The 24,213-nt window shown below is 42.2% G+C and overlaps 1 protein-coding gene across 1 annotated transcript; it reads right to left on the reverse strand.

The window, feature by feature from the left end:
• Positions 1 to 19,416: 19,416 nt before the first annotated feature.
• Positions 19,417 to 23,106, reverse strand: LOC141174242 (uncharacterized). The gene is made up of 2 exons (XM_073659079.1): positions 20,525 to 23,106; positions 19,417 to 20,021 (listed from the first exon to the last, which is right to left on the reverse strand). The coding sequence occupies exon 1, from the start codon at positions 21,688 to 21,690 to the stop codon at positions 20,749 to 20,751; it is 942 nt and encodes a 313-aa protein (XP_073515180.1). The 5' UTR covers positions 21,691 to 23,106; the 3' UTR covers positions 19,417 to 20,021; positions 20,525 to 20,748.
• Positions 23,107 to 24,213: the final 1,107 nt, after the last annotated feature.

Genomic DNA, 24,213 nt, shown 5'->3' on the forward strand with positions numbered 1-24,213 from the left:
TGTGACATTTTATGTGGCTCAGCCCCTCGCTACACCCGCTAGGAGGGCAGCACATAGGGTCAGGGAAACTGGCGCCAAGTTTACCAAGAGGAGGCCCGAGGCAGCCGGACAGAAGGGTTGGGAAGAAAGGCCAGACAAAGGACACACAAAGGGGGTCCTGTGAAGCGCTCCAAAGTTATCTGGGAGTTGCCTGAGCCCCTCACCTGGTGAGCACAGTACGATGTGGGCAGCCGTTACCTGCAGAAGTGGTCTGGATAATAAGAACTGTGAGTAAAGGCCCTGGACTGCATCACTGACTCCGTGTCATTACTGCTGCTGCCCTGCACCATCACCCCCATCCTCCGCATACACTGCCCTGAGGCTATACTCCTCCCGTGGGGAGTTATGCTACGCTCTGCTGCACCCACAACACCAGCCTCAGCGGTCTGCCCTGCAGCGGCGGTTCACGGAGACTACAACCACCAGCATCCACCAAAAAGGGTCCGGCTCCGGATGTCCCAAGGCCCAGGGGGCACGTCAGAACATTTTCATCACCTTTCATAATCACCAATGGGACAAGGCAGGGATGTCCTCTGTCCCCTCTCTTATACATCCTAGTGACGGAGCACCTGCTCTCATCAATTCGCCATAACCCCAATATTAGGTGGATTGAGGTGGGAGGCACCGAGTACAAGTGCTCTCTATTTGCTGATGATGTCCTAGTATATATCACTCAATCACATATATCCATCCCTGCTGTTATGGCTGAAATAGATCACTTTGTTACATGGTCAAATTTTAAAATCAATACAGCGAAGTCTGAGGCCTTCGATGCCTCCCTCCCCAAATCCAAACAGGATTCCATCCAGTCCAACTTTCCCTTTGCCTGGCCCTCACAGGGTATCAAATTCTTAGGAATTCCTATTCATAGAGACCTCTCCTGTCTATGTTATCTTAATTTTGGGCACTTTATTGAGCAACTCCATACAGACTACGGTTGGCAAGTTAGAAATGTAAGATTCACTACGTGAACCACTGGTGTTTTGTGGAAAAGCACATGTACACTGTGTTCCAAATTATTATGCAAAAAGTGTTTAGGAGTGATAAGGGAAGAATTTGTTTGTTTGTCAGTTAAACTCATTGATGGTGATGTGTGTCAGGGCTCTTTATATCACTGTAAGAAATTGCAGACTCCTGTGCTAATTAGTTTGGCAGGTGTGTCCAATGAACGGCAAGACTACTTAAGAAGGCTGTCCCACATTATTAATCAGCCTATATTTTCTGCCAAAATGGGAAAGAAAAAGGATGTGTCGGCTGCTGAGAAGCAACAAATTGTGGAGTGTTTAGGTCAAGGCATGACTACAATCAACATTGTGCGATGATCAGGATGAAGTGTCTTGGCAATCAAGAAGTATGTAGCTGATTCACAGTACACACGTGTGTGTGCTGATAAGGGCAAATTGAGGACTCTTTCCTACAGGCAATTACGTCAGGTTAAAAGAGCAGCGGCAAAAAAGCCTTGTCATAGCAGCAGACAAGTTTTTGAAGCTGCTGGTGCCTCCAACGTCCCCAAAACAACAAGATGCAGGGTCCTTCAGAGGTTTGCAGATGTGCATACTCCATCCTGTCGACCTCCTCTATCCACTGCACACAAGCAGAAACGGCTCCAGTGGGCCAAACATTACATGAAACTGTTTTGTTCACGGATGAGTGCCGTGCAACGCTCGATGGTCCAAATGGATGGAGTGGAGGATGGCTGGTTGATGGACACCCCACACAAACACGGCTACAGCGCCAACAAAGAGGAGGTGGAGTAATGTTTTGGGCTGGAATCATGGGGAGAGAGATTGTCAGCCCCTTTAGGATCCCTGAAGGGGTAAAGATGAACTCCATAATGTATGTGGAGTTTCTCAAACAGCACTTCCTGCCATAGTTCAAGAAGAAGAACCATGTATTCCACAGCAAGATAATGCACCGTCTCATGCTGCACATAACACATCTGCATCTCTGGCTGATATGGGCATAAAAGGGGACAAACTTATGGTGTGACCCCATGCTCCCCTGACCTCTATCCCATTCAGAACCTCTGGAGCATCATCAAAAGGAGTGTCTATGATGGTGGGAGGCAGTTCACATCTAAGCAACAGCTCTGGGAGGGTATTCTGTCCTCATGCAAAACAATTGAAGCAGAAACCATCCAAAACCTGACAAATTCAATGGACGAGAGAGTTTAGAAGCTCCTTTCGAACAAGGGGTCCTATGTGCAAATGTAACATAACCTAGAATAAAGTTTTGAGTTGAAAACTGTTTGATTTCAGTTTCTAATAACCTGCTAATGCTTATAATTTCAAAAATGACCATTTTTTTGGTCTTTATTAAAATGAAAAGGTTGATTGAAGAGTGTGGGGGATCTAAGAGTGTGGGGGATCTAAGAGTGTGGCAACCCAGTAGTCAGGATTACTTCGAATTCTGACAATCTGAGGGTCATGTTGCAGGTAGTGCAGCAAGAAGGCTCTTATGTGTCTTGCGCATCTCGGAGCCCCAAAATTATTTTCCGGGCTAGATGCAGCTAAAAATTATTATTAATTTTAAATCAGGTGGAGCTTAGTATAGATGGCCTAATAGAATCAGTGCTGCACACTGCTACAAAGCCCAAATTATTTTCCAGCCAAGATACAGATAAACATGATTAGTAATTTTAAATCTGGTGGAGCTTAGTATAGATGGCCTATTAGAATCAGTGCTGCACACTGCTACAAAGCCCAAATTATTTTCCAGCCAAGATACAAATAAACATGATTAGTAATTTTAAATCTGGTGGAGCTTAGCATAGATGGCCTAATAGAATCATTGCTGCACACTGCTACAAAGCCAAAATTATTTTCCAGCCAAGATACAGATAAACATGATTAGTAATTTGAAAGCTTAAAACGGTTGGTGAGGTGATTTTAACCAATCATCAAGCTTTTACTCTCCCCAGGATGACACAGGGGTAGAAAAGTCGTTTCGGATCCATGATTTGTTCATCTTTATGAACGTGAGTCTGTCTACATTATCAGTGGAGAGCCGCGTGCGCTTATCTGTCAGCACACCACCAGCAGCGCTGAACACACGTTCAGACAGAATGCTGGCTGCGGGGCATGACAAGATCTCCAAGGCGTAAGTGGCGAGCTCTGGCCATTTATGCAGATTGGAAGCCCAAAAAGAGCAAGGGTCCAGTGACACAGTCATGGCTTCAATGTTTACTTGGAGATACTCCTGTACCATCGTCTCTAGGCGTTGACTATGTGTCAGACTTCTTGTCTCCTGTGGCCTTGCAAAGGATGGGCTAAAAAAGTGGTGAAATGATTCCGCAAAATTGATGTTACCAGCAGATACTGTGTTTCTGTTACGGTTTGAGTGCTGAACACTTGACGGTCCCACGGTTGGCAAGTTGGAACTGTGAGATTCACTACGTGCACCACTGGTGTTTTGTGGAAAAGCACATGTAAGATTCTGCAACAGTCTCTGCTGATACTACTGCATGCGTGCATCCCTTTCTATGGCAGGAATAATTTCTGCAAATTTACTTTTGTACCGGGGATCTAACAGTGTGGCAACCCAGTAGTCAGGATTATTTCTAATTCTCACAATTCGAGGGTCATGTTGCAGGTAGAGCAGCAAGAAGGCACTCATGTGTCTTGCGCATCCAGGAGCACCAAGTCCCTGTTGTGTTGGTGGCGAGGTAACAATCATGCTTCCTTCCTCTGTCCTCTCCCCCCAACCTCGCACAACAGAAATGTGATCAAGGTCTCCCTCATCTGATGAGTCTTCCATCAGTTCGTCCTTCACTTCTTCCTGGGCTCCTGCACCTTCCTCACTAGTTTGGCTGCTACCATGCGCCCTGGTAAAACCATCTCCCCCAGCCTCACATGCCTGCCGCCTTGGTGCTGCCGACCGTCTGGACCTTGCAGATGTTAGCCCTTCCGCATGCAACTCCTCCTCCTCTACTTCCTCCACCTCCTCTTGTGCCACCACCTGACTCCGAATTCTGTTTAACATGTGCTCCAGCAAGTAAATCACAGGAATAGTTAAGCTGATAATGGCATCGTCAGCACTAAACATCTTCGTCGCCATTTCAAAACTGTGCAGAAGGGTGCATAGGTCCCTGATCTGAGACCACTCCTCCAGCGTGATTTGCCCCACCTCTGGATCTCGTTGGCCCAGGCTATACGTCAGAACGTTATGCACCAGGGCTTGTCGGTGCTGCCACAGTCGCTGCAACATGTGCAGAGTTGAATTCCACCGGGTAGGCACATCGCATTTTAGCCGGTGTAGTGGCAGGCCCAACGACTTCTGTATAGATGTAAGTCACTGAGCTGCGGGATGCGAACTGCCGAAGTGAGCACACAGCGACCGTGCCCTCTGCAAAAGGCCTTCTAGTCCGGGAAAGTGGGCTAAAAATTGCTGGATAACCAGGTTCAACACGTGAGCCATACAAGGCACGTGTGTGACATTGAACCGGCGAAGGGCCGCACCCAGGTTTGCAGCATTGTTCGCACACGGCCTTCCCTGGTTTCAGGTCCAGTGGAGACAACCATTCATGAAATTGGTTCTCCAGCGCTGACCACAACTCCTCAGCTGTGTGACTCACATTTCCCAGACATTTCAAAGTAAAAACTGCCTGATGACGTTGAGCCCTACTGCCAGCATAGTAAGGAGGTGTGCAGGATCCCTTCTGCGCAGTTAGAAAGCTTGTGGCATGACAAGACAGGCTTTGGGTGCAGGTGGAGGACCGAGAGGAGGTTGAGGAGGAGGAAGCAGTGGAGGAACTTTGAGATAAAGAGGATTGACGCACAACTTGTGGGGACGGCAAGACTTGGACAGCAGCCCCTTGTCCTGCTGTCACCATAGTTACCCAGTGCCCAGTCAGCGACATGTAACGCCCCTGTCCATGCCTACTCGTCCAAGTGTCTATGGTGAACTGCACCCTGTCACACACAGAGTTTCTCAAAGAAGCGATGATGTTGTGTGCGACATGCTGGTGGAGCGCAGGCACACCTTTCATTGAGAAGGAGTGCCGACTGGGCATCTGGTACTGGGGCACTGCGACGGACATAAGGTCTCGAAAATCCTCTGTGTCCACCAGGCGGAAAGGCAGCATTTCTGTAGCCAAGAGATTGCAGATGGTGAAATTCAACCTCTTAGCTTTCTCATGGCTAGGAGGAAATGGTCTTTTACTTGTCCACATCTGAGGGACAGAGGGCTGGCTGTTGTGCTTAGACGGGGTTGATAAGGGTGTCCCCGGCAAACTGCCGGTCTGTGAGGAAGATGTAGGTGGACATGTTAGGTGGCCTTGATCCAAAGGTGGTGCTATCAATGTCGGACAGCGCTCAACACCAGCTGGTGTTACCACCTCCAAAGAAAATGATGACCGGCCAATCATGCTGGCTGTTGCGGGTAAAAAGGTGACAGGTCTGCGTCCCAAAACAGGTGTGACTGCTGTCCCCCCAGTCACAGAGGATGAAGAGGCCGCAGATGCACAAGATGGGGCAGATGATGCTTGGCCCGGACGGCTAGGCCGCATTGTAGCACAGTGAGCTTCCCACTGCAACTTATGCTTCATGTCCATGTGCGGGTTCATGCATGAAGTACTCAAACTATGTATTTTTTGGCCTCTACTTAGCTTTTGTTGAAAAATGTTACAGATAACACAAGTTGGGTCATCTTTATCGATCTGAAAAAATGCCCATGCTATGCAAGGCTTAGCACCCATGCGACCTGAAGAGCCACCACGACTTGTGGTCAGTGGCAGAGTTGTGTTTGAGGATGTTGTTGTTGACGTGCTTCCAGTACTACGTCTCTGTCCAGGAAGGCACAACCTGACCTCATCGTCACTAGCATCCTCCTCCACCTCCTCTGCTGACCTCATCTCTTGGCTGACTGTGGGTTGACAGTAAGTGGGATCTCCAACATCATCATCATCACCCTGTGTGTTATCACACCCGTCATCCTCAGAGCCAACCTGTTCCTGCCCTGACAAAAAACTAAAGTTGTCGCTCCAATCAGATATTTGAGTCTCATCATCGTCTTCCTCATTGTCTCCACCAACAGGAGTTACAGTTTGGGAATGAGGGTCTACATTATGTTCAGAACCTTCTGCGTCTGGTCCTGGATCCGACTCATAAAGATTCTGGGCATCAGTGCAGATCATTTACTCATCTGGATTCACAGAAGCGCTGGAGCCGACCTCTGATTCCCAGGCTATAGTATGAGTAAACAGCTCTGCAGACTCATCCATCTTTTCTACCTCATACTCAGATGGGCAGCTGGAGATTTGGGAGCTGTGAGGAAGCAAGTGCGATTGGGGTGACACCTCTGAGGACTGGAGTGTTTGTGATGTTGAAGTTGATGTGGAGCAGAGCCCACTTAAAGGAGCACTTGATATCCGTTGAAGCACCTGCTGTTTTTGTGCCTCATCTGGAATTTGTAGCGATTGGCGTGGCCGTAAGAAAGGGATCTTAGCACATTGTCTGCTAAAAGAAGTAGACATTTTAGTTTGGCTGGAATATGGTCTTTATTCTGCAGAAGTTACTGTTGCTTTAACACCTACCCCACAGACACAACGTTTTTTCCCCTTCCCAACACGCCTATTCCCATTTCCACCAGCAGCAGGCCTTTTTCCACTCATTTTGGTGGTTAACTAATTCACAACTCTGGAGTTGTTTGCACAAAAAAACAATGGATGGGAACCGAGCAGAGCTGAGTGGCCAAACTGTGGTATTAGGCCAAAACTACCGTCTGGGTTAGATGCAGAAAAAAATTATATTCAATTTGCAACCTGATGGAGGTCAGTATAGATGGACTAATAGAACAAGTCCCACACACTGCTAGAAGCCCAAATATTTATTCAGAGCTAGATGCAGATAAAAATTATTTTTAATTTTCAAACTGATGGAGGTCAGTATAGATGGACTAATAGACCAAGTCCCACACACTGCTAGAAGCCCAAATATTTTTTCAGAGCTTGATGCAGAAAAAAATTATTTTTAATTTTCAATCTGATTGAGGTCAGTATAGATGGACTAATAGACCAAGTCCCACACACTGCTAGAAGCCCAAATATTTTTTCAGAGCTAGATGCAGACAAAAAATTATTTTGAATTTGCAACCTGATGGAGGTCAGTATAGATGGACTAATAGACCAAGTCCCACACACTGCTAGAAGGGCAAATATTTTTTCAGAGCTAGATGCAGAAAAAAATTATATTCAATTTGCAACCTGATGGAGGTCAGCATAGATGGACTAATAGACCAAGTCCCACACACTGCTAGTAGCCCAAATATTTTTTCAGAGCTAGATGCAGGCAAAAAATTATTTTGAATTTGCAACCTGATGCAGGTCAGTATAGATGGACTAATAGAACAACTCCCACACACTGCTAGAAGGCAAAATATTTTTTCAGAGCTAGATGCAGATAAAAATTATTTTTAATTTTCAACCTGATGGAGGTCAGTATAGATGGACTAATAGACCAAGTCCCACACACTGCTAGAAGCCCAAATATTTTTTCAGAGCTAGATGCAGAAAAAAATTATTTTTAATTTTCAACCTGATGGAGGTCAGTATAGATGAACTAATAGACCAAGTCCCACACACTGCTAGAAGCCCAAATATTTTTTCAGAGCTAGATGCAGAAAAAAATTATATTCAATTTGCAACCTGATGGAGGTCAGTATAGGTGGACTAATAGACCAAGTCCCACACATTGCTAGAAGCACAAATATTTTTTCAGAGCTAGATGCAGAAAAAAATTATATTCAATTTGCAACCTGATGGAGGTCAGTATAGATGGACTAATAGACCAAGTCCCACACACTGCTAGAAGCCCAAATATTTTTTCAGAGCTAGATGCAGAAAAAAATTATATTCAATTTGCAAAATGATTAAGGTCAGTATAGATGGACTAATAGAATGATGCTATGCCCAAAAGGTTTTACTTCACTAGGTGCTGTAAAAAAATTGGTATTCTATACACAGGTGGTGTATCTTGCAACACAGATAGGCTACTCCACTGACTAACACACTCTGCAATAGGCCAAAAAGGATTAGCTTTGCTAGATTTAGCCCAATGCTGTGAAAAAAACTTGCACAGCACTGGCACAGACCTGCCTGTCAAAAACTGATAGGAACTGATGTAACTTAGTCCTGAAAAGGACTGCAATTACAATTAGTCTTTACTCCCAACCCATCTATTTAAGAGCACAGACCTGCCTGATAAAAGTCGTAGGAAATGCTGTAACCTAGTCCTTAAAAGGACTGCAATCACAACTATTCCCTACTCCCAAGCTATCTGTAGATTTGTGCGAAAATTGGCTTGAAATTAACAAGGTATAGCGCACACAGCAACAGCGGTGCCGTCTAACACGCAGCTGCAGCAGTGAGAAAATGGTGGCGACGGGGATAATGGCTGGATCTTATAGGGCAAGGACATGTGACATACACTGCCAATGACAGATGCCCTTGCTTGTGTGAAAAAAAGCACTTCGCTCCGTGTGTGCGCTGCTGATAGGCTGACAGATTGCACCTCCCCACTGCAAATGCGGGAAAGAGAAAAAAAAAATGGAGATCTTCATTATTCCTGCAGAGATCCATCCCCTGCCCCTCCACCAGCCCCGCTGTACACTCAAACTGCGTATTAACATAAATTTTCATCATTACTGAGAAAAAATCCAGTTATGATTTTGGTGCACGAACAGTTATCGAACATAACCTCGAACAGCCGAATTTTTTTCAAATCGTTCGTGTCCGCCGAACGGCTCGAACACCGCCCAAAACAGCTCGAATTTGAAATTGGCGAACAGTTCGAGTCGAACAAAACTCATCTCTATTCCAGAGCGATTCATCCGATGAGTCCTTCAAACTTAGTCGTTTTTTGGAAAATTTCTGATTTTTTGAAAATTTCACTTTTTTGTGAAAATCTCCGCTAAATGAGGTTATACTATGTTAGAGGGCATCCCAGGAGGGCTCCAAATGTGTGGGTAAAATATATATCCCACAGAGGGAAAATTGAAAAAAAGTTGAAAAAAATTTGTTTTGTGGACTTAGAAAATTTTCACACATGTGTCAGACTTCCAGAGAGGGGAGCATGTCAGTAAACGCATCCGATGTCAGTTCCAGAGCGATTCATCCGATGAGTCCTTCATACTTAGTCGTTTTTTGGCAAATTTCTTTTTTTTTTGTGAAAATTTCCCCTAAATTAGGTTAGAGTGCTAGAGTGTTAGAGTGTTAGAGTGCATCCCAGGAGAGCTCCAAATGTTTCGGTAAAATATATATCCCACAGGGGGAAAATTGAAAAAAAGTTGAAAAATTTTTTTTTTGTGGAATTTTCACACGTGTCAGACTTCCAGAGAGGGGAGCATGTCAGTAAGCGCATCCGATTTCAGTTCCAGAGCGATTCATCCGATGACTCCTTCATGCTTAGTAGAGATGAGCGTTGTTCTACTCGAACTGTTCGCCAATCTCAAATTCGATCTGTTTTGGGCGGTGTTCGAGCCGTTCGGCGAACACGAACAATTTGAGAAAAATTCGGCTGTTCGAGGTTATGTTCGATAACTGTTCGTGCACCAAAATCATAACTGGATTTTTTCTCAGTAATGATGAAAATTAATGTTAATACGCAGTTTGAGTGTACAGCGGGGTGGGGGGAGGGGCAGGGGATGGATCTCTGCAGGAACAATGAAGATCTCCATTTTTTTTTTCTCTTTCCCGCATTTACAGTGGGGAGGTGCAATCTGTCAGCCTATCAGCAGCGCACACACGGAGCGAAGTGCTTTTTTTCACACAAGCAAGGGCATGTGTCATTGGCAGTGTATGTCACATGTCCTTGCCCTATAAGACCAAGCCATTTTCCCCGTCGCCACCATTTTCTCACTGCTGCAGCTGTGTGTTAGACGGCACCGCTGTTGCCGTGTGCGCTATACCTTGTTAATTTCAAGCCAATTTTCGCATAAATCTACAGATAGCTTGGGAGTAGGGAATAGTTGTGATTGCGGTCCTTTTAAGGACTAGGTTACAGCATTTCCTATGACTTTTATCAGGCAGGTCTGTGCTCTTAAATAGATAGGTTGTGGGAGTAAAGACTAATTGTAATTGGAGTCCTTTTCAGGACTAGGTTACATCAGTTCCTATCAGTTTTTGCCAGGCAGTTCTGTGCCAGTGCTGTGCAAGTTTTTTTCACAGCATTTGGCTGAATCTAGCAAAGCTAATCCTTTTTGGTCTATTGCAGAGTGTGTTAGTCAGTGGAGTAGCCTATCTGTGTTGCAAGATATACCACCTGTATATAGAATACCAATTTTTTTACTGCACCTAGTGAAGTAAAATCTTTTGGGCATAGCATCATTCTATTAGTCCATCTATACTGACCTCCATCAGGTTGCAAATTGAATAGAATTTTTTTCTGCATCTAGCTCTGAAAAAATATTGGGCTTCTAGCTGTGTGTGGGACTTGTTGTATTAGTCCATCTATACTGACCTCCATCAGGTTGCAAACTGAATATATTTTTTTCTGCATCTACCTCTGAAAAAATATTGGGCTTCTAGCTGTGTGTGGAACTTGTTCTATTAATCCATCTATACAGACCTCCATCAGGTTGCAAACTGAATATATTTTTTTCTGCATCTACCTCTGAAAAAATTTTGGGCTTCTAGCTGTGTGTGGGACTTGTTGTATTAGTCCATCCATACTGACCTCCATCAGGTTGCAAATTGAATATAATTTTTATCTGCATCTAGCTCTGAAAAAATATTTGGCCTTCTAGCAGTGTGTGGGACTTTCTCTATTAGTCCATCTATACTGACCTCCATCAGGTTGCAAATTAAAAATAATTTTTATCTGCATCTACCTCTGAAAAAATATTTGGGCTTCTAGCAGTGTGTGGGACTTGTTCTATTAATCCATCTATACAGACCTCCATCAGGTTGCAAACTGAATATATTTTTTTCTGCATCTACCTCTGAAAAAATATTGGGCTTCTAGCTGTGTGTGGGACTTGTTGTATTAGTCCATCTATACTGAACTCCATCAGGTTGCAAACTGAATATATTTTTTTCTGCATCTACCTCTGAAAAAATATTGGGCTTCTAGCTGTGTGTGGGACTTGTTCTATTAATCCATCTATACAGACCTCCATCAGGTTGCAAACTGAATATATTTTTTTCTGCATCTACCTCTGAAAAAATATGTGACCTTCTAGCAGTGTGTGGGACTTTCTCTATTAGTCCATCTATATTGACCTCCATCAGGTTGCAAACTGAATATAATTTTTTTCTGCATCTAGCTCTGAAAAAATATTTGGCCTTCTAGCAGTGTGTCGGACTTTTTCTATTAGTCCATCTATACTGACCTCCATCAGGTTCCAAATTCAAAATAATTTTTTGTCTACATCTAGCTCTGAAAAAATATTGGGCTTCTAGCTGTGTGTGGGACTTGTTGTATTAGTCCATCTATACTGACCTCCATCAGGTTGCAAATTAAAAATAATTTTTATCTGCATCTACAGTACCTCTGAAAAAATATTTGGGCTTCTAGCTGTGTGTGGGACTTGTTCTATTAGTCCATCTATACTGACCTCCATCAGGTTGCAAATTGAAAATAATTTTTATCTGCATCTAGCTCTGAAAAAATATTTGGCCTTCTAGCAGTGTGTGGGACTTTCTCTATTAGTCCATCTATACTGACCTCCATCAGGTTGCAAATTAAAAATAATTTTTATCTGCATCTACCTCTGAAAAAATATTTGGGCTTCTAGCTGTGTGTGGGACTTGTTCTATTAATCCATCTATACAGACCTCCATCAGCTTGCAAACTGAATATATTTTTTTCTGCATCTACCTCTGAAAAAATATTGGGCTTCTAGCTGTGTGTGGGACTTGTTGTATTAGTCCATCTATACTGACCTCCATCAGGTTATAAACTGAATATATTTTTTTCTGCATCTACTTCTGAAAAAATATGTGGCCTTCTAGCAGTGTGTGGGACTTTCTCTATTAGTCCATCTATACTTACCTCCATCAGGTTGCAAATTCAAAATAATTTTTTGTCTGCATCTAGCTCTGAAAAAATATTGGGCTTCTAGCTGTGTGTGGGACTTGTTGTATTAGTCCATCAATACAGACCTCCATCAGGTTGCAAACTGAATATATTTTTTTCTGCATCTACCTCTGAAAAAATATTGGGCTTCTAGCTGTGTGTGGGACTTGTTCTATTAATCCATCTATACAGACCTCCATCAGGTTGCAAACTGAATATATTTTTTTCTGCATCTACCTCTGAAAAAATATTGGGCTTCTAGCTGTGTGTGGGACTTGTTCTATTAATCCATCTATACAGACCTCCATCAGGTTGCAAACTGAATATATTTTTTTCTGCATCTACCTCTGAAAAAATATTGGCTTCTAGCTGTGTGTGGGACTTGTTCTATTAATCCATCTATACAGACCTCCATCAGGTTGCAAACTGAATATATTTTTTTCTGCATCTACCTCTGAAAAAATATTGGGCTTCTAGCTGTGTGTGGGACTTGTTGTATTAGTTCATCTATACTGACCTCCATCAGGTTGCAAACTGAATATATTTTTTTCTGCATCTACCTCTGAAAAAATATTGGGCCTTCTAGCAGTGTGTGGGACTTTCTCTATTAGTCCATCTATACTGACCTCCATCAGGTTTCAAATTCAAAATAATTTTTTGTCTGCATCTAGCTCTGAAAAAATATTGGGCCTTCTAGCAGTGTGTGGGACTTTCTCTATTAGTCCATCTATACTGACCTCCATCAGGTTGCAAATTAAAAATAATTTTTATCTGCATCTACCTCTGAAAAAATATTTGGGCTTCTAGCTGTGTGTGGGACTTGTTCTATTAATCTATCTATACAGACCTCCATCAGGTTGCAAACTGAATATATTTTTTTCTGCATCTACCTCTGAAAAAATATTGGGCTTCTAGCTGTGTATGGGACTTGTTCTATTAATCCATCTATACAGACCTCCATCAGGTTGCAAACTGAATATATTTTTTTCTGCATCTACCTCTGAAAAAATATGTGGCCTTCTAGCAGTGTGTGGGACTTTCTCTATTAGTCCATCTATACTGACCTCCATCAGGTTGCAAATTCAAAATAATTTTTTGTCTGCATCTAGCTCTGAAAAAATATTGGGCTTCTAGCTGTGTGGGACTTGTTGTATTAGTCCATCTATACTGACCTCCATCAGGTTGCAAACTGAATATATTTTTTTCTGCATCTACCTCTGAAAAAATATTGGGCTTCTAGCTGTGTGTGGGACTTGTTCTATTAATCCATCTATACAGACCTCCATCAGGTTGCAAACTGAATATATTTTTTTCTGCATCTACCTCTAAAAAAATATTTGCTTCTAGCTGTGTGTGGGACTTGTTCTATTAATCCATCTATACAGACCTCCATCAGGTTGCAAACTGAATATATTTTTTTCTGCATCTACCTCTGAAAAAATATTGGGCTTCTAGCTGTGTGTGGGACTTGTTGTATTAGTTCATCTATACTAACCTCCATCAGGTTGCAAACTGAATATATTTTTTTCTGCATCTACCTCTGAAAAAATATTGGGCCTTCTAGCAGTGTGTGGGACTTTCTCTATTAGTCCATCTATACTGACCTCCATCAGGTTTCAAATTCAAAATAATTTTTTGTCTGCATCTAGCTCTGAAAAAATATTGGGCCTTCTAGCAGTGTGTGGGACTTTCTCTATTAGTCCATCTATACTGACCTCCATCAGGTTGCAAATTAAAAATAATTTTTATCTGCATCTACCTCTGAAAAAATATTTGGGCTTCTAGCTGTGTGTGGGACTTGTTCTATTAATCCATCTATACAGACCTCCATCAGGTTGCAAACTGAATATATTTTTTTCTGCATCTACCTCTGAAAAAATATTGGGCTTCTAGCTCTCTATGGGACTTGTTCTATTAATCCATCTATACAGACCTCCATCAGGTTGCAAACTGAATATATTTTTTTCTGCATCTACCTCTGAAAAAATATGTGGCCTTCTAGCAGTGTGTGGGACTTTCTCTATTAGTCCATCTATACTGACCTCCATCAGGTTGCAAATTCAAAATAATTTTTTGTCTGCATCTAGCTCTGAAAAAATATTGGGCTTCTAGCTGTGTGGGACTTGTTGTATTAGTCCATCTATACTGACCTCCATCAGGTTGCAAACTGAATATATTTTTTTCTGCATCTACCTCTGAAAAAATATTGGGCTTCTAGCTGTGTGTGGGACTTGTTCTATTAATCCATCTATACAGACCTCCATCAGGTTGCAAACTGAATATATTTTTTTCTGCATCTACCTCTGAAAAAATATGTGACCTTCTAGCAGTGTGTGGGACTTTCTCTATTAGTCCATCTATACTGACCTCCATCAGGTTGCAAACTGAATACAATTTTTTTCTGCATCTAGCTCTGAAAAAATATTTGGCCTTCTAGCAGTGTGTGGGACTTTTTCTATTAGTCCATCTATACTGACCTCCATCAGGTTGCAAATTCAAAATAATTTTTTGTCTACATCTAGCTCTGAAAAAATATTGGGCTTCTAGCTGTGTGTGGGACTTGTTGTATTAGTCCATCTATACTGACCTCCATCAGGTTGCAAATTAAAAATAATTTTTATCTGCATCTACAGTACCTCTGAAAAAATATTTGGGCTTCTAGCTGTGTGTGGGACTTGTTCTATCAGTCCATCTATACTGACCTCCATCAGGTTGCAAATTGAAAATAATTTTTATCTGCATCTAGCTCTGAAAAAATATTTGGCCTTCTAGCAGTGTGTGGGACTTTCTCTATTAGTCCATCTATACTGACCTCCATCAGGTTGCAAATTAAAAATAATTTTTATCTGCATCTACCTCTGAAAAATATTTGGGCTTCTAACTGTGTGTGGGACTTGTTCTATTAATCCATCTATACAGACCTCCATCAGGTTGCAAACTGAATATATTTTTTTCTGCATCTACCTCTGAAAAAATATTGGGCTTCTAGCTGTGTGTGGGACTTGTTGTATTAGTCCATCTATACTGACCTCCATCAGGTTGCAAACTGAATATATTTTTTTCTGCATCTACCTCTGAAAAAATATTGGGCTTCTAGCTGTGTATGGGACTTGTTCTATTAATCCATCTATACAGACCTCCATCAGGTTGCAAACTGAATATATTTATTTCTGCATCTACCTCTGAAAAAATATGTGGCCTTCTAGCAGTGTGTGGGACTTTCTCTATTACTCCATCTATACTGACCTCCATCAGGTTGCAAATTCAAAATAATTTTTTGTCTGCATCTAGCTCTGAAAAAATATTGGGCTTCTAGCTGTGTGTGGGACTTGTTGTATTAGTCTATCTATACAGACCTCCATCAGGTTGCAAACTGAATATATTTTTTTCTGCATCTACCTCTGAAAAAATATTGGGCTTCTAGCTGTGTGTGGGACTTGTTCTATTAATCCATCTATACAGACCTCCATCAGGTTGCAAACTGAATATATTTTTTTCTGCATCTACCTCTGAAAAAATATTGGGCTTCTAGCTGTGTGTGGGACTTGTTCTATTAATCCATCTATACAGACCTCCATCAGGTTGCAAACTGAATATATTTTTTTCTGCATCTACCTCTGAAAAAATATTGGCTTCTAGCTGTGTGTGGGACTTGTTCTATTAATCCATCTATACAGACCTCCATCAGGTTGCAAACTGAATATATTTTTTTCTGCATCTACCTCTGAAAAAATATTGGGCTTCTAGCTGTGTGTGGGACTTGTTGTATTAGTTCATCTATACTGACCTCCATCAGGTTGCAAACTGAATATATTTTTTTCTGCATCTACCTCTGAAAAAATATTGGGCCTTCTAGCAGTGTGTGGGACTTTCTCTATTAGTCCATCTATACTGACCTCCATCAGGTTTCAAATTCAAAATAATTTTTTGTCTGCATCTAGCTCTGAAAAATTATTGGGCCTTCTAGCAGTGTGTGGGACTTTCTCTATTAGTCCATCTATACTGACCTCCATCAGGTTGCAAATTAAAAATAATTTTTATCTGCATCTACCTCTGAAAAAATATTTGGGCTTCTAGCTGTGTGTGGGACTTGTTCTATTAATCCATCTATACAGACATCCATCAGGTTGCAAACTGAATATATTTTTTTCTGCATCTACCTCTGAAAAAATATGTGGCCTTCTAGCAGTGTGTGGGACTTTCTCTATTAGTCCATCTATACTGACCTCCATCAGGTTGCAAATTCAAAATAATTTTTTGTCTGCATCTAGCTCTGAAAAAATATTGGGCTTCAAGCTGTGTGTGGGACTTGTTGTATTAGTCCATCTATACAGACCTCCATCAGGTTGCAAACTGAATATATTTTTTTCTGCATCTACCTCTGAAAAAATATTGGGCTTCTAGCTGTGTGTGGGACTTGTTCTATTAATCCATCTATACAGACCTCCATCAGGTTGCAAACTGAATATATTTTTTTCTGCATCTACCTCTGAAAAAATATTGGGCTTCTAGCTGTGTGTGGGACTTGTTGTATTAGTTCATCTATACTGACCTCCATCAGGTTGCAAACTGAATATATTTTTTTCTGCATCTACCTCTGAAAAAATATGTGGCCTTCTAGCAGTGTGTGGTACTTTCTCTATTAGTCCATCTATACTGACCTCCATCAGGTTTCAAATTCAAAATAATTTTTTGTCTGCATCTAGCTCTGAAAAAATATTGGGCTTCTAGCTGTGTGTGGGATTTGTTGTATTAGTCCATCTATACTGACCTCCATCAGGTTGCAAATTAAAAATAATTTTTATCTGCATCTACAGTACCTCTGAAAAAATATTTGGGCTTCTAGCTGTGTGTGGGACTTGTTCTATTAGTCCATCTATACTGACCTCCATCAGGTTGAAAATTGAATATAATTTTTATCTGCATCTAGCTCTGAAAAAATATTTGACCTTCTAGCAGTGTGTGGGACTTTCTCTATTAGTCCATCTATACTGACCTCCATCAGGTTGCAAATTGAATATAATTTTTATCTGCATCTAGCTCTGAAAAACTATTTGGCCTTCTAGCAGTGTGTGCGACTTTCTCTATTAGTCCATCTCTACTGACCTCCATCAGGTTGCAAATTAAAAATAATTTTTATCTGCATCTACCTCTGAAAACATATTTGGGCTTCTAGCAGTGTGTGGGACTCATTGTATTAGGCCATCTATACCAAGCTCCACCAGCTTTGAAATTAATAATAATTTTTAGCTGCATCTAGCCCTGAAAATAATTTTTCCCAATAGTGGTAGCAATAGAAATATGGGGCGCGCGCCTGGCTAACAAAAATATACGCTTCATAACACAAAACACCAGCCTAGCGCACTGCATTAATAAGATGGCATCATCGTCTCTCCCAGTGCTAGGCCTACTACGCAGGCTAGTATTCCTGTGCCTAAAACACAATGTATGGGTCCGCGCTAGCCACTATGCTGAGGGGTATAAAGCTGCTGCTAACGCTTTATAACAATTCAATTGGCAGATTTTCACAGAGCTCTTCCACAACTCCCACCCATCGGGCAACAGTTGCCCACCCTCCCTATGGGATCTAGTGGCGAATAGTTGATGCCATTAATCAGAGCGTCAGTTGCCCCGTCAACGTGGCAAGCATACGGTAAGGCATGGGAAGAGTGGACACGACTAGTAGCAGGCAGACGGGTTGACCAATGTGAACAAGCCAGATCACAAGTCACCATAGAATTTCTCCACCAGCTAATGATGAGGGGCATATCAGGGGCGTCAGCGCAGCGGTGTCTGACCGGAGTAGCATTTCACTTCCAACTACTGAATTGGGGAGATGTGACAAAGATTCATCATCAGACAATCCATAAAAGGGTGGAAAAGGGGTCAGCCAAGTCAGGAATGTAGACGTCCCGTCCCGTGTCACTAAAACTGATTTCTCACATCTTATCCCTAACACCATTAACATGACACTCACAATTTGAAGCAACACTAATGTCTACTGCATTTGTGATCGCCTTCTTCGGGGCGCTATGTATAAGCGAATTAGTCCCTCAATCCAAAATTACCACTAGTGGACGCTTATTACACCAGGAAGTAGTCATAGCCAATAATGCAATACGTGTACGCATACACCAATCGAAAACGGTTCCAGCGGGCAGGGGTACTTGGGTACTTCTACAACACACAAACTGTACACTGAGTCGGGTAACAATAGTAAAAACATATCTAACCATCAGATCACAAAGTAATTTCTTCGTATCACACATTGATGGAACGCCATTATCAAGATACCTGTTCCAAGCTATATTTAATAAATGCATAACATCGGCAGGGAACCACCCCAAAGATTACGGGACACACTCATTCCGCATAGGTGCGGCCACGGAAGCAGCAAGAGCAGGACTGTCAGAAACGGAAGTTCAGAGGATAGGGAGATGGCGGTCCACGTGTTTGGCGAGATACATAAGACCGGACTTGTTATCCTAACGTGGTTTGTTTCTTTTACAGGTGACGCTAAGCCAACAGTGTGAGTGATAGGCCACTCGTATATATATTGGGCACAAAAAAGGGCAAAAGTCCACCCAGGCGGGAGGAAATTAGAGTTTCATAACACATATTTCAACTGGAGAGGTATTAGAGGCCTGCTATGGCCACAGGTACTAATGGAGGTAATCAAGGTAGGGAGAGAGGCAAGAGGTCCGGTCATCTTAGTTATACAGGCCGGGGGAAACAACCTAGGTCATCACAAGAGCGCATAACTAATGGCAATAATGAAACTAGACACTGAGCGCTTCAGAGAATTTTTCACAAAATTAGCTATAGTATGGTCAGAGATTGTGCCGATAGCGGTATGGCAAGGTGCGCGAGACATCACGGCCATCGAATTGTTAAAGACGGGAGGGGATCTCACTTCTTCTCAGGTAGACAAAAGAGATTACCTATATAGATTTCCTATAGGAATGACGCTTCAAATAAGACACTCACTGCAGACTGTCTCAAGAGAATGATTCTGTTTATTTTAAGATGTAATATAATTATATACCCCAATCAATGTGGGTTGTGCTTTGATACATGCGTATGAGATGATGTAAGTAATATGTTATCTTTGGCGCAGAATAATTAAATAACAGGTGCTTGTCAATACATCTGCAGGATATTCATGATGTATGATACTCCCAACATCCTTTCTCACTGATAGTACTGAATACAGTTCAGGTCATGGTGAACTTAGGGAGTTTCCTGGTGGTGATATATTGGGACTTTATTTTGTGTACAGACATAGGACAAGTATGATAATTATAAACCAATGAGCCAATTCTTATAAAGGTCATGAGAACACTTCAAGAAAACAGAACAAACAAAAGTATTGCTAAATAAGGATTATCTAACTGAAAAACAAGTCTTCTTAAAGGCAATGATTCGAAGCTGACCCATTATTTTAACAATTCCCCTCTTTTTATCATCTTGTCATACTGTCTGTCCCTCATGTCCCTACCTAAATTCTAGGCCTGCAAATTAACCCTACTTCACGACATCACGGTGCTAACCCTCCGTATGTAGTGGGATGCCAGTCCTGCTGCGCATCCGTTCAAATTAATTTGTTATCAGACCTACTGTCCCTTACTTTCCCTACCATTTTCTGAGTATAGTTGCTATATGTATAGAGGGATTGTCAGGTATATGTCTACTTTAATATAATAGACTGCAGTGTATATACAACTACAAGTTATATGTTCGGTATCTTTGAGTAAATAGTAGCTGAGAGTTCAGCATCTATCAGGTTCCATCCTCTGCAGGTAGGATTTGCTTTTCAGACCAATGGTTTTGCGCAGAACATACAATCCGATAAGTCTGCTGCAGTAATCTTGTTGCAGAAGATGCATTCTCGCTGTGCTGTGGTTATTATTGTAGTAAGGACTTGGGTTTGTTTCACTTCAGTGTCTGTATCAATTTTATGTTGGGATTTACCTGGAAAACATTTACAATTAGAAGCAAGAATTTTCTTTATCATCATCACAAAAAGTTTTATGATTATTGCAACCACCACTATTATAAACACAGCCTGGATCAAGAAATGTATGACACCACTTATCCACCCTCAAACTTCCCTAAATAAGTTTAAAGGATTCATCTAAGCGAGCCACTCGGGTAGTGGTAAATTTTCTAAGGCATTTGCCTTCCGCACACCTTCCTTGATCCGCTGTGCTTGTTGACGAGCCCCCACAGGCCTCTGGCCATGATGAGAATAAGTCGATACAGACAAGCACATATTCATAAATGCCTACCTTCGGGAGCTGAATGAAATCTATCTGAAGTCGCTGAAACGGGTATAATGGTCTCACAGTGCACTTTGGTGGCACTTTCACCGTTTTTCCCACATTGTGACATGCACAGATTATGCATCCCTGTATGAATTTAACAGCAGCATAGTGGAATCCTGGTGCTACCCAATAGATCTTTACCTGACTTACCATTGCATCCTTGGACTGATGGGTTGGTCCATGAGAAAGAGTTCATATCATAGAGTACAGGGATCTTGGCAGACAGTATTTGCCATCTGCTCTCCACAGTCCATCCTTTCCCTGTTTAGCTGAGCGTTTAGTCCAATCTTCCTTTTCTGGTGCAGAGGCCTGATCCTGTAGGCTCTGCAAGAGATCCAGGTCCACACTCCCAGACACTTGCACAGTGTATGTTTCTACTGGGAGGGGCAACAGGGCTGCAGCTTTTGCAGCTGCATCCACCCTCCTGTTTCCCTCAGCCTCTTTTGTGCACTCTTTGGTGTGAACTCCAATTCTCTGTGGAGTTGTGCTACTGCTTCTGCATTCTTTATGGGTTTACCAGAAGAACCAATAAACTTTCTGCTTTTCCATATGGGACCATAATCATGGCAAATGCCAAATGCGTAGCGACTGTCTGTAAAAACATTCTCAATTCTGTTTTCTGCAATTATACATGCTTCAGCGAGTGCTTTTAACTCAGCTTCCTGGGCAGACATTCTAGGGGACAGTGCCTCATCCTTTAATACTTCATTTTGACTGACTATGGCATAGCCTGTATGGGGCTTCCCATCTAGGTAGTATCGGGAGCCATCTACATATAGCTCTAGATCCACCTCGGAAATTGGTGTTTCTTGTACATTGGCTAGTGGTTTAGTTTCTGCGTCCATTAACTCAAAGCAGTTATGCTCAAGGTGTAATGTTTCATCATCAATTGGTTCAGGTATTAGTGTGGCAGGGTTAAAAGTTGTACACCTTCTGATAGTGACATTTGGGGGAGTCAATATTGCCACCTCGTACTTGGTCAATCTGCTCATGGACAGGTGTTTTGTCCTGGCCTGGAGCAGAAGTTCCTGTACTGAATGGGGATCTTGAATTTCTAGTGCATTGTCTAGCACTATATTAGCCACCTTTTCTTTCAACATTGCACAGGCGGCTACCGCTCTGATGCATGAGGGTGCTCCCTTTGCAACAACATTGAGCTGAGCAGAGTAGTATCCTAGAGGACGATGTCTACCTCCATGTTTTTGGGTGAGCACACTTTTAGCATGCCCCCCTGATTTATGACAGAAAAGGAAAAATGGTAGGCCGTAGTTGGGGATTTCTAGTGCTGGTGCTGAGAGAATGGCGTCCTTAAGCATTTGAAACCCCTGTTTTTCTTCTAAGGTCAGCAACTAAAGCTGACCCTTATTGCATGCAGAGAGCACGTCAAATAGGGGCTGCATCATGGCAGATGCAGAAGGAATCCACTCTCTACAGTAGCTGACCAGCCCCAGGAACGTTCTTAATGCGCTGGAAGTTGTTGGTTCCACAGCCTGACTGACTGTTTTTTTTTTTTTTTTTTTTTCCTTTCTGGAGTGATATGTTTGAGTGGGAAGGAGATACAATGTCCTAAGAACACTACTCTTTCCTTTGCAATTTGCAGTTTTTCCTTGGATACCTTGCAACCTTCGTGATACAAGAAGATTAGTAAAGATAATGTCTCTTTTAAACATACATCCTTACTTGGGGTACACAACAGTAGATCATCCACATACTGAAGTAGCTGAATGTCTTGATTCTCAGGATGCCAAGAGAGAAGTACTCCGGCCATTGCCTCTGAGAACATGGAGGGAGAAGTTGCTCCACCCCTGATGTAACCGGGTCCAGCAATACTGCTTTCCTCCATGGATGAAGGCAAACAGCAGCTGGCTCTCATCATCTATTGGCACTGAGAAGAAAGCATTACTAAGGTCAATCACTGTGAAAAATTTTGCATTAGATGGAATTTGATTTAATAGGGTATGTGGAGTTGGTACTATGGGCGTGTCTACAACCATTAATTTATTAATCTCTCTCAAATCATGGACCATACATTCCTTGATTATACCTTTTTCTAGGTATTTATTCACGTGTACTGCAATTGCTTCTGTTTGCTCCTTGCTCAGGGGATATTGTCTCATACGTACCGATGCAACACGAGGCTTCAACCTAATTGTCACTGGGGTTATTTTTAACAGTCCAACATCCATTTTATCTTGTACCCATAGTACGGTTGGTACGTTACCAGGCATCTCCTGTATGTCGTCATTGAGACCTGTATCCACCTCCTTTTCAAGTTGAATTATTGACATCATTGTTGATATTGTTGTTTCAGATAATGGACCTGCAATGGTAACACCTTTCTTTCCAAATTTAATGATTGCATTCATTACATTAAGAATGTCTGCACCTATTAAATTTCTAGGATATTTATCTGAGACAAGAAGATGGGTACATAAGTCAATAGCATGTGCTATCTTTAACATTTACAGGTTCAGTTTCCTTTAGATGTGACCCTTCTTACCGTACCCAAAACAGAAACCCTTTGTTTACAATCCTCTGGGTCCATTTATTATTATTTTTTTTTCCGTCTACTCTTCCGCCTAAAGTAATTCGGGTAACTGACTTCACTGTGTCCTTAATAGTGTCCTGAAAGGCATCTGGGTGTATATTTACCATAATTGGGGTGACCTTATCTTTCTTTTTCTCTTATTTATGGCTTGTTCTAATCCTCTGAATGTGGATATTTACTGCTCCAAGGGACAAGGCGGGTAATAAATATTCAGATGGCAAAATTTAGAAGAGACAGAGGCGGTGTAGTGATACGACACCGACAACTGGAAGGAGATAAAGCAGGCCTCATACGGCCCGACGGTGTTCACTTATTAGATATTGGACTGGACATATTCCTGTCAGGACTCCAGGACGGATTGGAACAAGCGTTAAGAGTGATGGGTGGGGGTCAGAGTCCTGCATACGAGTACGCTGGATCCTCCATGGCCTGGAAATAGAAAGGACATGTTGGAGAGTTACACTTGTTGGCCTACTTGCCGGAGTGGGGACCCAGGGCATGCTGCAACAAGCTGAATTATTTGAGAAATAAAATGCCTTTCTAATGGAATGAGTATAAAGAGTTAATAAAGCTGTGACCGATCCTCACCCATCCAGTTGTAAGAGTTCCATTATTGGGTTGTCCATGAAAGGGGGGCGGTAGGGGGGCTGAGCATCTGGGTTTGGTTGGGGGTCCCCACAATCTGCCTAGGCTAGATTAATTTAAAAATTCTTATTAGATACACAGGCGGTGCAGCTTGCTTCGCAGCTGGGCTACTACGCCCAAAGTATTGCCTAGGCTAGATGCAGTTAAAAATTCTACGCTGACTAGCAGACACTGAAGATTTGGAGCAGACCTCTGAGTAAACAGCTCTTCAGACTCAACCATCTGTGTTACCCCAAGCCATAGTGTATGTAGTTTCTTACAGTTAAAAGGGGGGGGTGCGACCCAACCCACCTGGAATTGACGATGCCAACGTCACGTAAGACACAGCAAGGGGACTCCCAAAATTGTGGCACAGACACCACTTAACCCTAGAACGCATACCTGTGGCCTTGCAGGCCCGCCCAGTTAATTGTTTTCTATTTTCTGCAAGATTGCTTTAGTTAGAATTTTGAAACTCTAGGTATTCTTCATGTATATAGTTGTTTGTCATTTGAGTTTGAGTTATTCCATGTTATTTGCACACGGGCCTAAAGGGCCCCAGGTATGTGAAAGTGTAGATTTTTATGGTCATGCGTTCTAGGGTTAAGTGGCACCAATTGCCCCACTGTTGCTTAAAACGGTTGGTGAGGTGATTTTACCAAATCCC

The sequence above is a fragment of the Phyllobates terribilis genome, unplaced genomic scaffold, assembly GCF_046119375.1.
Source record: "Phyllobates terribilis strain yellow unplaced genomic scaffold, ASM4611937v1 Scaffold_13__5_contigs__length_258822181, whole genome shotgun sequence".
Taxonomy (NCBI): domain Eukaryota; kingdom Metazoa; phylum Chordata; class Amphibia; order Anura; family Dendrobatidae; genus Phyllobates; species Phyllobates terribilis.

Bases quoted from the DNA above. Each gene is read 5' to 3' on its own strand.
- LOC141174242 (XM_073659079.1), bottom strand. From the start codon at position 21,690: ATGCTTAAGGACGCCATTCTCTCAGCACCAGCACTAGAAATCCCCAAC.